At 33.3% G+C, this 13,603-nt stretch overlaps 2 protein-coding genes and 1 non-coding gene across 3 annotated transcripts; 1 reads left to right on the top strand and 2 right to left on the bottom strand.

The window, feature by feature from the left end:
* Positions 1 to 6,285: 6,285 nt before the first annotated feature.
* On the bottom strand, positions 6,286 to 6,367 carry TRNAS-UGA. The gene has a single exon. It is a non-coding gene; the product is annotated as a tRNA-Ser (tRNA).
* Positions 6,368 to 9,263: 2,896 nt separating this feature from the next.
* LOC116118310 lies at positions 9,264 to 11,100 on the top strand. The gene is made up of 2 exons (XM_031404298.1): positions 9,264 to 10,907; positions 10,946 to 11,100. The coding sequence occupies exon 1, from the start codon at positions 9,564 to 9,566 to the stop codon at positions 10,797 to 10,799; it is 1,236 nt and encodes a 411-aa protein (XP_031260158.1). The 5' UTR covers positions 9,264 to 9,563; the 3' UTR covers positions 10,800 to 10,907; positions 10,946 to 11,100.
* Positions 11,101 to 11,161: 61 nt separating this feature from the next.
* LOC116118309 (putative pentatricopeptide repeat-containing protein At3g15930) lies at positions 11,162 to 13,038 on the bottom strand. Its single transcript, XM_031404297.1, has one exon. It carries the CDS (start codon positions 12,959 to 12,961, stop codon positions 11,276 to 11,278), a length of 1,686 nt encoding a protein of 561 aa, XP_031260157.1. The 5' UTR covers positions 12,962 to 13,038; the 3' UTR covers positions 11,162 to 11,275.
* Positions 13,039 to 13,603: the final 565 nt, after the last annotated feature.

Genomic DNA, 13,603 nt, shown 5'->3' with positions numbered 1-13,603 from the left:
TTAAGAAAGGCATTAGACATTCTGGTTCCAATTTCTTGGTCTATTTGTCACCACAAAATTGTTATCTGTTGATGCTCGATTGTGGTTACCCAGGTGAACAATCCTTTCCCAACTTGAAATCCATTAACACTAGCCTCAACTCCCGTGAAAAGGTATGGACTTCAACCTACAATGCAACAACCGAGTCAAAGAGGGGTAATGAGGGTGCCTCTACTTATTTAGTGAGAACTAAAAACTCATCGACACCCAAGTCAGTCAATCCAATTCTAATAATTTCAAAGTACTATTTCGAACTAGCTACTTATGTACTGGACATTCAACTCTCCATGACATTGGACTTGCCAGCCCCATTAATCTACCCCTTTTTATGTGTATTAATTAACAATAATTACCCAAAGAATAATCTTGCAAAAATAACAATTAATAACCACTAGAGAGAATGGGCTCAGAGTTAAGACATTTTTACATTCTCTAACATGCGCGTTCAAGATATTATAAATTCCCTAGCATTCTCTAATACATAAGCCCAAGATATTCTAAAAAGGCTCTAGCATTCTATAATACATAATCCCAAGATATTTTGAGAAGCCCACAACATTCTGACATGTAAACACAAGGCACTTTGTCCCTCTACATTTAAACCCAAAATATTCTTACAAAGTACTTACCATTTTCTAACATGTAAGCTCAATGCACTCTAGCATTCTCTGACATGTGAGTCCAAGACACTCTAAAAAACCCTTGGCATTCTCTAACATACAAGCCCAAGCCATTCTAGCATTCTCTTCAATGTAAGCCTAATACACTTTAAAAAATACAAGCCCGTCACACTCTCACAGATAAACCCATGGCACTAGTTGCTGAAAGCCCATCAAGCATTGGCACGGATTGACCCAAAAAGCCCATCACAAAATGACACTCATTGCTACAAAACCCATCACACGATGGCATTCATTTCTACAAATTCCATCGCATGAAAGCATCAATTGTTAAAAGCGCATTGCGTGATGGCACAAATTATCTCATAAAGCCCATCACAGGATGGCACTCGTCATAATAAAACCCACCACACGATGCCATTCTTCTATTTCAAGTACACTCTAGTCCAAGGATCAAAGCATATATTTTCACAGCCTTTTCCACAACACAAGGCCCAAATCTATTTCAATGCAAGATCCGACATGCTCCACAAACAAATGGCCTACAATGAAACACCAAGGTAAACAAGAGTAAGTACTATTCTTAATGAAACACCAAGGTAAACAAGAGTAAGTACTATTCTTACTTTCAAAAGGTCGGTGGACGCAAGCCACTTTAATGAGACAATCTTTGTATGTTACGGTAATGACAGTATTAGAGCATACAAAGAGACCTATTAGGTTGAGATGTTTCTTTGAATTAGGTCCACCAATAGGGTATCTAATAAGGCATCTCAAATTAATAGATGTGTAAGGTCATTTCTAAAAAACCCAAGGGAAAACACTTTTCAAGTTTAAAAAATCTCCCAAAAGTGACATTAGTCCTAAAACACTAATCTTTTACTGATTAGGTAGCAAAATGGTAGTTTTACCTCCTAGAGGCCGAAACTCCCCAAATTATCANCCATTAATCTACCCCTTTTTATGTGTATTAATTAACAATAATTACCCAAAGAATATTCTTGCAAAAATAACAATTAATAACCACTAGAGAGAATGGGCTCAGAGTTAAGACATTTTTACATTCTCTAACATGCGCGTTCAAGATATTATAAATTCCCTACAATTCTCTAATACATAAGCCCAAGATACTCTAAAAAGGCCCTAGCATTTTCTAACATGTAAGCTAAATGCACTCTAGCATTCGCTGACATGTGAGTCCGAGACACTCTAAAAAACCCTTGGCATTCTGTAACATACAAGCCCAAGCCATTCTAGAATTCTGTTAAATATAAGCCTAAGACACTTCAAAAAATTCAAGCCCGTCAACTCTCACAGATAAGCCCATGGCACTAGTTGCTAAAAGCCCATTAAGCGTTGGCACGGATTGACCCATAAAGCCCATCACAAAATGACACTCATTGCTACAAAACCCATCACACGATGGCATTCATTTCTACAAATTCCATCGCATGAAAGCATCAATTGTTAAAAGCGCATTGCGTGATGGCACAAATTATCTCATAAAGCCCATCACACGATGGCACTCGTCAGAATAAAGCCCACCACACGATGCCATTCTTCTATTTCCAGTACACTCTAGTCCAAGGATCAAAGCATATATTTTCACAGCCTTTTCCACAACACAAGGCCCAAATCTATTTCAATGCAAGATCCGACATGCTCTACAAACAAATAGCCTACAATGAAACACCAAGGTAAACAAAAGTAAGTACTGTTCTTAATGAAACACCAAGGTAAACAAGAGTAAGTACTATTCTTACTTTCAAAAGGTCGGTGGACCCATGCCACTTTAATGAGACAATCTTTGTATGTTACGGTAATGACAGTATTAGAGCATACAAAGAGACCTATTAGGTTGAGATGTTTCTTTGAACCAGGTCCACCAATAGGGTATCTAATAAGAGTAATACTACACTTATAAAAAAAATTTATAAAGATCTCCATATAAAGTAATGTGACAAAAAATGAATGGAAGAGTGAATTTAATGAGTTCACTCTTCCATTCATTTTTTACCACCTCACTTTGTATGGAAATCTTTGTAAGATTTCTTTATAAATATAGTATTATTGATCTAATAAGGCATCTCAAATTAATAGGTATGTAAGGTCATTTGTAAAAAACCCAAGGGAAAACACTTTTCAAGTTTAAAAAATCTCCCAAAAGTGGCATTAGTCCTAAAACACTAATCTTTTACTGATCTAGGTAGCAAAATGATAGTCTTACCTCCTAGAGGCCAAAACTCTCCAAATTATCAAAATAACCCTAGGCACATTACAACCTCTCAAAAAGTGTTGTTGTTGTTGTTGTTGTTTTTTTTTTTTTTTTTTTTTTGTTTCTAGATTTCCTATTTTTCCCATGGATTGAATCATTTGTATAGCCTTTGGTGAAATTTTCGTATTTTCATAATGCATATTCTATTTTTTATAGGGTTGAGTAAGAAAATAGGTTCTACCCGGAATTGGCAGGTACCTGAACCGGCCCTTACAAGGTAGGTTCCGGTTCTAAAAAATAGAAACCAGGACTCCCCAGTTTTGATTCCAGTTCTGGTTCCTTCATTCCAAGAACTGAGAACTGGAACTGGAACCAGAACCGGAATTAGAACCAGAATCAAAACCTGGAATAGGGTACCCTGCTAGGAACCAGGAAAAGAACCGGGGTTTAAAATAACTAATATACAACATTGAGGGGTTTTAATTAATTTTACCCCTAAACTAAGGTAATATCATCTTATATTACTTAGATTACCATATTTGGTTGTCAAGTAATCTAAGATTCCGATAATCTTCCAAAACTAATCATAATTAATATTGGTTATATATGAGGTAATTTGAATTCCACTATTTTCTTAAGTATTTTAAGATTACTTAGTAATCTTATTTTTGTTACAATTTTACCCTTAAATATTAAAATTTTTGGACAATAATGCCCTTATTTGAAAACAATTTACAAATATATTTATGGACTATTTTATCCTTATATACAATATTTTTAGGACATAAATACCCTTGAACTTGAACAAAATTACCCAAGACTGGTGGCCGAATTGGCCACCATTGTTGATGGCCAACGGCCAGCCACCACCGTTAGCACCCGACAGTCAGCCACCATCCCTAGCCACCCGCCTCTAACATTGAAACGACACACGACTGGCCAGATTTGGCCAATTGTGCACCAATCTGGCCATTTCCAGCCAGATCTATGGCTTTTGGCTATTGTCAACGAACAACGGCTAGATAAATCTAGCCATCATTGATGGCTAGATTATGGATGTCAATGGCCAGAACTCTGGCCATGGATCAAGTCATTTCCAACCAGATCGGTGCACAACCGGCTAGATCTGATTGGTCGTACGCCATTCCGACCCTGTCGCCACCACCGATGGTGGTGGCTGGTGGCTAACAGTGGCTTGGAGTGGGTGGGGGAGATTTGGTTATAAATTAAATTTTTACGTGGGTGTGGTGTTTTAACAAAATCTCAAATGTAGGCGGTTAAAAGAAATGATTCAAAATATAATAATAAAAATAATACTATATTAATATTTAAAGAGGGCAATTTAGCAATTTATATAACATATCCACTAATTTATTCCTTCCAACCAAACATATCAATATAATATACCTACCAATTTATTCTAACCTAACTAAACACATTTCCCTAAACATTCCCAGTCATGGACGTAGCCAGAAATGAAATGTGGGGGTTAAAGTTGGAAGAACAATACAATTTTAGATTAAAATAAGCATAATTTTTGTATTTATAAAAAAAAATTTCATTAACTAATACATTTACAATTGTCCTCGACGGAATTTCATCTTTTGAAAGTATTGTATAATGATTTCATTATCAATACTATCAAATACATATTTCTCTATGTATACAACTAAGCTATCATTTATATATACATGTTACTGGTCCTAAGGACAACTCCAAAATAACTTTAAGAAAATCTTGTTACTTTCTCTAACTTCAATAGATCATCACAAATGAAAAAAATTGGTACAATTTGTGGTTCCAATGGCAATTTCATCTTCTTAAATCATAATCTATAATTTAACCTTAAACTTTCAAAATAAATGAATACAAATATAAAATGTGTTAGTATTATTTAACAAATTGAAGAAAAAATGGGCTTGCCTGATAGATAGGTGGGAGAAAACTACATTTGTGTGGATAAAGAATTAGAAATTTTGGAAAAAAATTTGAAACCTAGATTGTTGAAACGTCAGATCTGTGAAGTAAAGAAAGAGGGGTTTAGTTTTGATATCCAAGAAAGAAAAATAAGAGTTTAACTTATTTGATGGATTGAATTTTATTTTATTTTATTTTATTTTTGTAATTTACTTTTCATTTAAGGGTAAATTTATAAAACTTGTCAAAAAAATTTAAAACTTAAGGAGGGTCAACTGACCCTTCTTGCCAGCCCTCCCTCCATCTGTCCTTATTCCCTGTAAACTTTAAAGTAATTTATCTTTCTATTAATATAACATTTTCAGTAATACAACATTTCTCGAATCAAACGCACCCTTAGAGTAATATATTATGTCTCAATTAATTCTATGTATCTGTTCCATCTTTTTTTTTTTTTTCTTCAATCACAAGTTTTAAAGGTTTATGCATGCGAAAATCAGTTATAACTAAGTTATAAAGTGATAACTACATTTGTGCATTGAATTTCTTATCTATTTAAGTTTTATTTTTATTAATGTTTATACAGTAAGTTGAGATTTGACAAGATATTGAATGAATATAACAAGTGTGAAGATGAATATATATGACAAATAAATTATGATAAGGTTTTCAGGCCTGTTGACCTTCGTGGTGCCCTGTCGTCTCCATTGATGATAGCGAAAACATAATAGCCAAATTTGGTCTTCTGGACCCAGTAAGACCCACCAGCACAAGCCATAGACATATTATTCTAGGACAATCATTTTACGTTTGTATCCTATTTTTGAAGATAATTACGCTTCAACTATTCTTCTAAATAAAACAAAACTCTTGTCTTATTTATAAAGAAAATAAACCAAATCAACATATAATGGGATAAGTATCATTACACTTTCGCTACATGAAACGAAAGTTCATATATATTTTTATCATAGATGAGTGAAGGAGATGGCCCATTAATTTTTCACACTCTTTTTTAATTTATTTCGTATGCAAAGGGTAAAAAGCAAACGCTAATTGTCTATTTATATCGTTGAGAATAAAATGTTAGATCCTAGTAAAGTTAAATCTTCGACAGAATTCTGTCGTTATACTGCTGAACAATGTTTTAATTAATAATATTGTCTTCTAATGGTCTAAATGAATGCATGCATGCTTTTGGAGATAAGGCATTAATTCATCAGAAACTTACAAGGCACTCAACAGAGATCAAATATCAGAAAGGTTAAATATAAGTGCTCTTAGTGGTCTAAAGTTCCGTCCACTACGTATTGTCTTCTGCAAATAAAGGGTGGAGACAGATGTAAAGGCCGTTTCAAATTACATGTAGATACATGTAAAAGCAAATGAATATCCTAAAGCAATAACAATTCAATCATTGCTCCCACTTCCTTATCCACATGTCACGCCAGAATATTTGTGAATAAAAATAATTAATTAATTAATTAAAAAAAACGTCGACAGCAGGGTTCGAACCTGCGCGGGCGAAGCCCAACAGATTTCAAGTCTGTCTCCTTAACCACTCGGACATATCGACTTTTATGCTTAATTCCTTCACTACATATATTTAACATACTATTTCTTAAATAGTTTTAAATAAGTTATATATAATTTTATTATATATAAATAGACAGATACATAGATAATAGATCAATCTATTAAATAAAATTTAAAATTTAAAATGTTAGTTAATAATGTTAAATTTTATATACAAACTAAGGTAAATTTGATAGGGCTTATTCAAGTGGAGCTTAAAGGAAAAAAACTTATTGGAGTAGAGATTATTAAAATATGCTTTTCTATGAAAAAAATGTTAATTATTTGATTAAGAAAATATAAAATATTTTTTTAGTGTTAATTTAAAAAAAAAAAAGACATTAATATATAAAAATAAGTCAAGTCAAATTTATAAAATATAACAAAAATATTTTTTAAATTTCAACACTCTAAATAAACTCTAAAAGAGTTAATGAAGGAGTCTCATTAACCATAAAATAATGAGTAATACTATAACAACAACAATTTCTCACAAACTTGTTCTCACAATCCTAACGTGGCAGTTCACAGTTAGTCAATAAACACTTTTAAAATACAATCAAACAATCTAAAAAAATTTCAAAGTGTTTAAATTTGAATAAGATCTTTTAGTATCTAAATTAATCAAACCAAATAATCCTTCATGTGACATATATTACCAGGGAACTAGTAAATAAAAAAGTATATATAAAAAAAAAAAAAATGTACATATTAATATATACATATTAATAAACGTAAGTTTCTCATGTTAAATATGGAAATTTAATTTTGTGTTTTCCGTGTAAAAGTTAAAAACAGCTGTAATCAAAATTCAAAGCCGCGCTTTCTCAAGGCAGAGTAAAGACCAAAGTTTGACTCAACCACCCTCATCAAATACTATCACGTGCTTCTCATTTTGATGTTTCTTTCTTTTCATTTTGTTTTTAATTTATGATGGGCCCACTAAATAATGGCCCAGGGCCCATCAAACCACTCTCTCTAAAACACTCAAATTATTTATGCCATGCATGCTCACTATATTTTGGGTCCCATTCTTTAATAATTTCTTTATTTTGAATCCGATAAAGTTGGGGTCTATAATTTCTCTTTTTCCTTTTTTTTTTTTGTTAGATTAAATATCTATTTTTGTCTTTAAGGCTCAAAGGGAGCAGATATTAAGATGTTAACTGTATATTTAGACATAATTTTTGTATGGGTGGGATTGATTTATTACTGTATAAAATCCTAAATTTGAGTGATTTGTGTTGTAATCTTTAATTCACGAAGGTTGACTCTGTATCTTTTTTTGACTAATAACAATAAATACCTTATTCAATTGAGTCGGTATTGCTAAAAAAAATATCGTATTTTTTTAGTCAATTGATTAGCGTTTTTGTTATTGTGTTTTTGTTTTTTTTGTTTTTAAGTTTTGAATGGATAAAGACTAATAACATTACCCATGTTTATAGATTTAATGGATTTTGTTGTGGTAAATACACTATCAATTTTTTTTTTTTCTTAAAGAGAGTTTTAATACATTCGCCCCCCAAGATATGATCGAATAACAAATTTCTCCCTACACTTAAATTTTAAGTGTTAAAATAAATAATAGAATGATAATATAGTAAACATTCATTAACTCTTAATATCATAAGTTTTAATTACTTTCTAAAAAGTAAGGAATTTTTTATTATTTTAGAAACCTAATGGTCTATGCTTTAACATATTAATGGCAGCCAATAAGAATATTTTTCTACAAATGTCAATTTTCAAACACAATTTTGTTATGTTAATTTAAGTTAATAATTTTTTTTTTTTTGTTAATCAAAATATCTGTGTCAATTTGTGCGTATCGCAATTAATTATAGAATCCATTAAACATCTTTCAAGCTCAAAAGATTAAATAGATGGTCCTAAAATTTAAATCTAATAATTTAAAAAAAAGAACAATCATTCTTAACCCGCAAACCAATCCTTAGGGTTTAATAATTTTCTAATCTTATTAGTTAGTGAGACCCCGAGAACTTATGATATTTTTTTCTTTTTGGGAGCCAGTAAGAATACTCCACAAAATAAATGTGGTTTTTTTATCCTACTTAGCCAAAAGCATATAAAAAAGAAAAAGTTGATTTGACGTATAATTTAATTTATTTATAGACAGATTATACAAAAGCAAGTTGCTTAGTTGACTAGTTAAGTGCTTGCTTTCCATCCTAATATTATTTACATTAATTTTCTTAATTTATACACCACCCTTAATTGATCCATTTTTAATTTGTAATGAAATCTAATATACCAATTCAATATAACATGAAATTTTTAATTTTCCCTTATAAATAGTTCACTCTATTCATGGATACATACCATCCTAGGTTCTTAACTCAACATTTTTAGAAATAAATTAAAATTACACTAAATATAAAAAGAAAAAGAAAAACCATTTAAGAAAAATGGATATAATAAGTAATAACAGAGAAAATTATCTTAAATTAGATAGTTTACAGCACCAACATCCTGAAAAATTTAAAACCAACCTGAAATTAAAATAATATATATTAAAACTGGGTTAAAAATATAATCCTTTAGATATAATTAAATAACATAAATTCTAATGTGATTGGAAAAATTACAAAAACTCTTTTATTATTAATTTTTAGTGATAAAAAAAACGGAAAAAGAATAATTATATAAATATTTATTAATTAACTAACTAACTGAAAAAAAAAAAAAATTGTTATTTCTAAAGTCTCAGGAGATATTTGTTATTTTATTGAACTTCATCGGTGGAAAAAATTCCAATAAAACTGATATTTAATAATTAATAATTTTCTCTTTCCTTCCCTCCAAAAGAAGTAAACAGAATAAACTATAATAAGAGAAATCAAAAGACAACAAAAGCAAAGACCTAACCACAGTTGATGTTGTTGTTGTTCTTAATCATATCTCTCACGCACGCGGTAATGTAAATTTCTCCACGTTATTGTTTTTCCACCCTTTTCTCTCTCTAGGAATTTCCCTTCAGGTTCAGGGTTCTATTTCTTTAAAATAATCAAACCTGTAATCATGTAAACAGCTCCACCATTAATATTTCTCCAACAATTTTTTAACCATCTTCATGCAAATTCTCCAACTTCTGTTTTTTTCTTTGATTTGAATTTCATTTCATTCAAAGGAAGAAGAAGAAGAAGAGAGACAATTATCAAACTACCAACATAAACATGCCTTTGCCATGGAAAAAGAACAACAAAGTTTCAAGTCTTTCGCGTTTGGTGGCGGGTCTTCATCACTCGCCTAAACGCGGCGGATCTCTCGTCGTTGAGACTGGTTTTCCCACCTCTCTTGTTGATCTCTTCGTTAAGAACAAAGATCGCTTGAAAAAACCATCAAAAAGGAAGTCTCCACCGTATTCTCCGCTTCATAGCATCCGTTCTCCGCCGCCACCGCCACCGCCACCGCCACCGTCTCCGGTGCGAAGGTCGGTGTCTGCGGCTGGCTTGGTGGTAAGTTCGCTATCTGGGTTTGAAGGGACGAAGCGAAATGTTGAGGATTTAGTTGTGTTAAATGAATGTGATGGCGGTGCGGATGGGGATGGGATGATGGAGAAGGGGTTTTTTGCGGTGGTTTTGAAGATCTTGATGGTGGTGGCTGTTGCTTTGAGTACTAAAAAGATGGCGGTTGGAATCACAATGTCGGCGTTCTTACTTTTCTTGGTCGAGTATGCCAGTTCTGGTGCTTTGGTTTTCTTGAAACCGTGTTCAAAGGCGAGAACGGTGCTTGATTCTTTCGTTGTAAAGATTAAAGTTTTGTATTTTCCAAATTCTGAGTTGAAGAAGGATGATGATGAATTGTGTTCGCATGAGATTCAGAGATGCAACGAAGACTCATCAAAAGGCCAATCGATTGTTAGAAGCGATGTCTGTGATTCTTGTGAGTTTGTTAATGAAATTGGATTGAAGTCTCCGGGGAGAGAAATTCATGTTCCTGATTCGAATTGTGATGGGGAGAAATTGGATGTTTTGATACATAAAAAGGAGAGAAGCAGAAGCGCCAAAATAAGAAGAAAATTTGTTAAGAATTTTGTTCCTAAGAAGCTGCGTGATGCAAAGAAAGAATGGAAGAACAAAGAAAAGGAAAAGGAGAGGGAAAAGGAAAAGGAAAAGGAAAAGGAGTCTGAGTCCAACAGCGAGATCGGTCTTGCTTGCCTGAGAGATGAAAAATTGGAAAAAATTCTTGGTGAAGAACAAGACCATGTGTTTGGTAATAGCCAGGCTGAGGCAGACGTGGGTGAAGTTGAGGAGATTGTTGAAAGAGAAAGAAAGGGAAATTCAAGGTATTTTTCAATTCTTCTCTTGATTGTTCTTGGTGGACTTGTAGGAGGCCGAGTTGTAGCACTTTTGTGTACACTTGGTTGGTGTTTGATGTTAAAATTGGTGGGAAAGTGGAGATTCAGCTAGAAGAAGTGGTGATGTGAAAAGAAAGATCTTGTTTTTCTTTCCAGTGATGGGTGTAGTTTTGGCTCTTGTTCTGAGTGTTCTTTAAGCCTCAAAATTGTAAATTAGAAGGTTCAGGTGTTATAAGATGTACAACCTTAAATTAGAAGGTTCAGGTGTTATAAGATGTACAACCTTAAATTAGAAGGTTCAGGTGTTATAAGATGTGCAACCTTTCTGTTGGCAGATCCAATTTGAGGTGTTGTATTCTGAACTGTAAATTTACGCATACCAAGGACAAAATATAAAACTTCATTTCATTCCATTTTATTTTGCGACCTCATGAAGTTATTTGTTCTTACAATCTAATTTACAGACTGATTCAATTTGACTCTGTAATTTTCTGACCATTGTCTTGTATATCGCTCAACAAAGAATTAATAAGACAGATATCTACACCAATTCGCAGAAGCAATTCGATTCTTCTTCCTCTATATTGCCTACAAGTAATGTTTTAGTTCTAAAGTACTGTTGCCAGGCATCTTTCTCATATCAAACTCTTTCATGTTTCTTCTTGCTTCTGCAACTTCAGCCCACTGACCTGCCTGAGCATAGAAATTTGATAATAGGATATAAGTAGCATGGTTCTGGGGACCCAATTTCATCATTTTATATGCAGCCTTCTCTCCAACATCAAATTCTGAATACCTAATGCAAGCACTTAACAGAGTTTTATAAGCTATAAGCTTATCCTCAGCTTTCATGGTTTCAATAAACTCCTCAGCCTGATACAAGAGTCCTGCACGACTAAACAGATCAATTAGACAACCAAAGTGCTCATTCTTTGGTTGAATTCTGTCGACTCCTACCATCCTTCTGAACAACTGGCAGCCTTCAGTAACTAACCCAGAATGACTACATGCCGCTAGCACAGAAACAAATGTGGCTTCATTTGGCTTAATTCCTTGTCTTTCCATCTGATTAAAAACTCTCAGAGCTTCAATTCCAAGACCATAATTGGCTAAACCCTCGATCATTATCGTCCAAGTGAAAACATCTTTGCAACCCATTTTGTAAAATAAAACCAAGGCATCCTCTAGACATCCACACTTAGAATACATATCAATAAGAGCTGTTTTCACAAAAACATCTTGCTTTATATTGTTTTGGTGGATAAACCTATGCACTAGCCTACCACATTCGAGGTCAGATAAACTAGCACAAGCTGAAAGCACACTGACCATTGTGTTTTCATCTGGTATCACCCCCTCATCAACCATTATCTTGAAAAGCTTTAAAGCCTCCTTCGGCAGTTTTGCTTTAACATAAGCATGCATCATCGAACTCCATATAACAGTGTCTTTATCAACAATCATGTCAAACACTTCGCGACCCAGTTCTACAATCCCCATTTCAGCACAACCCTTGATCAAAATCGTATGCGAAACCACATCCCTCCTGGAAACCATTTCATCAAACACTCTTAAAGCTGCACGCATTTCTCTACACTTTAAGTACATTCCCAATAGCGCATTCTCCAAACCCAACATACATTCAAGACCTACTTTTGTTGCATAGCAATGCACAGCTCTTCCGAAATCTGGCCTCCCAAACTGTGCACAAGCTGACAACAGAATCACCAAAGTGATCCTATCAGCTTTAATTTCTTCACAAATCAATCGTTTAAACAACACCAACACCTCCACAAAAGAATTAGAGCTGTCATTATAAATACCCAGAAGCGTATTCCAGCTGACTATAACTCTATGGGGCATTTCATCGAACACACCACGTGCTGAAGTCAGTTCATTCATGAAGCCATAAAAATGGATAAGATCATTTTGCACATAAATGTCAGAGTCTAGACCAAGTTTGGTGACATGGGCATGTAATTCCTGACCCTTAGGGAGTGAAAATACACCCAAACAAGCTTTGAGTAGAGGTGGGTAAGTATAATTATCAGGGTGGGTTGAGTTTTTTCTAATGAAGAAGTGATTGTAAATGAGAATGGCTTTGATGGGCGTGGGGCTTTTAGAGTAGGCTCTGAGGATACAATTCCATGTGGGTGTGGCATGGAAGAGGCCATTGGTGATGGATTGGGTAAGAACTTGATCTATAATTTTAGCATTGTAAGTTGTAGCACTTTTGAGGGACACAAGAAGGTTTTGCAAGTGTTTGCTGCACATTAGGATCTATTATCTTCTTGGGGCTTCATTGGTCATAGTTCATTTTCTCCTATCAAGGGCAAGGGGGTTTTGATACTTTTTAGGGGGAAAACGAAACTTTAAAGGAGTAAATAATTTATGGAAGTATACAATAATTTAAAAAAAAAAAAAAAAAAAATTAGAAGGAATAAAAATACCCAAACGCGAAACCTAATACCAATGAAATTCCACGTGAAAATGGGTTAGGTCTGATTGAAAATACTTTAATGCAATTTATTATTGAATCATATTGTATTTAACAATTTATTATTGCAAATATGAGGCAAGCTCAGATGATAGTTTCACATAGTTTCTCAAATTTTCACTATAGTAACAGAAATTTTATTTTATTTCACATAGCTTAAGCATTCTTCTTTGTTTCTTCTTGCTAGCCTATTTTTTTTATTATAATTTTATATTATACATTTTTTATATATATTACTACTAAGGTATGTGTCCCTACTCCCTACTGTCTACTGATAATAAAGTCTTACCCTCTTATGATTAATACTAGTGATATTAATTTTCACGAGCGTTTGTTTGATTGGTTAGTTTGCCAGCTGATTGGGCTTGCCATGTTGGGTCCCACTCAGCATAATTAAGCTAGTTTAATATGATATTCCA

This window comes from Pistacia vera, unplaced genomic scaffold (assembly GCF_008641045.1).
Source record: "Pistacia vera cultivar Batoury unplaced genomic scaffold, PisVer_v2 Contig840, whole genome shotgun sequence".
NCBI lineage: Eukaryota > Viridiplantae > Streptophyta > Magnoliopsida > Sapindales > Anacardiaceae > Pistacia > Pistacia vera.
Note: the sequence above shows the minus strand (reverse complement) of the source record. Positions and strands in the feature narration are given on the sequence as shown.

Coding starts and splice junctions, on each gene's coding strand:
- LOC116118310 (XM_031404298.1), top strand. CDS start 9,564: ATGCCTTTGCCATGGAAAAAGAACAACAAAGTTTCAAGTCTTTCGCGT.
- LOC116118309 (XM_031404297.1), bottom strand. CDS start 12,961: ATGTGCAGCAAACACTTGCAAAACCTTCTTGTGTCCCTCAAAAGTGCT.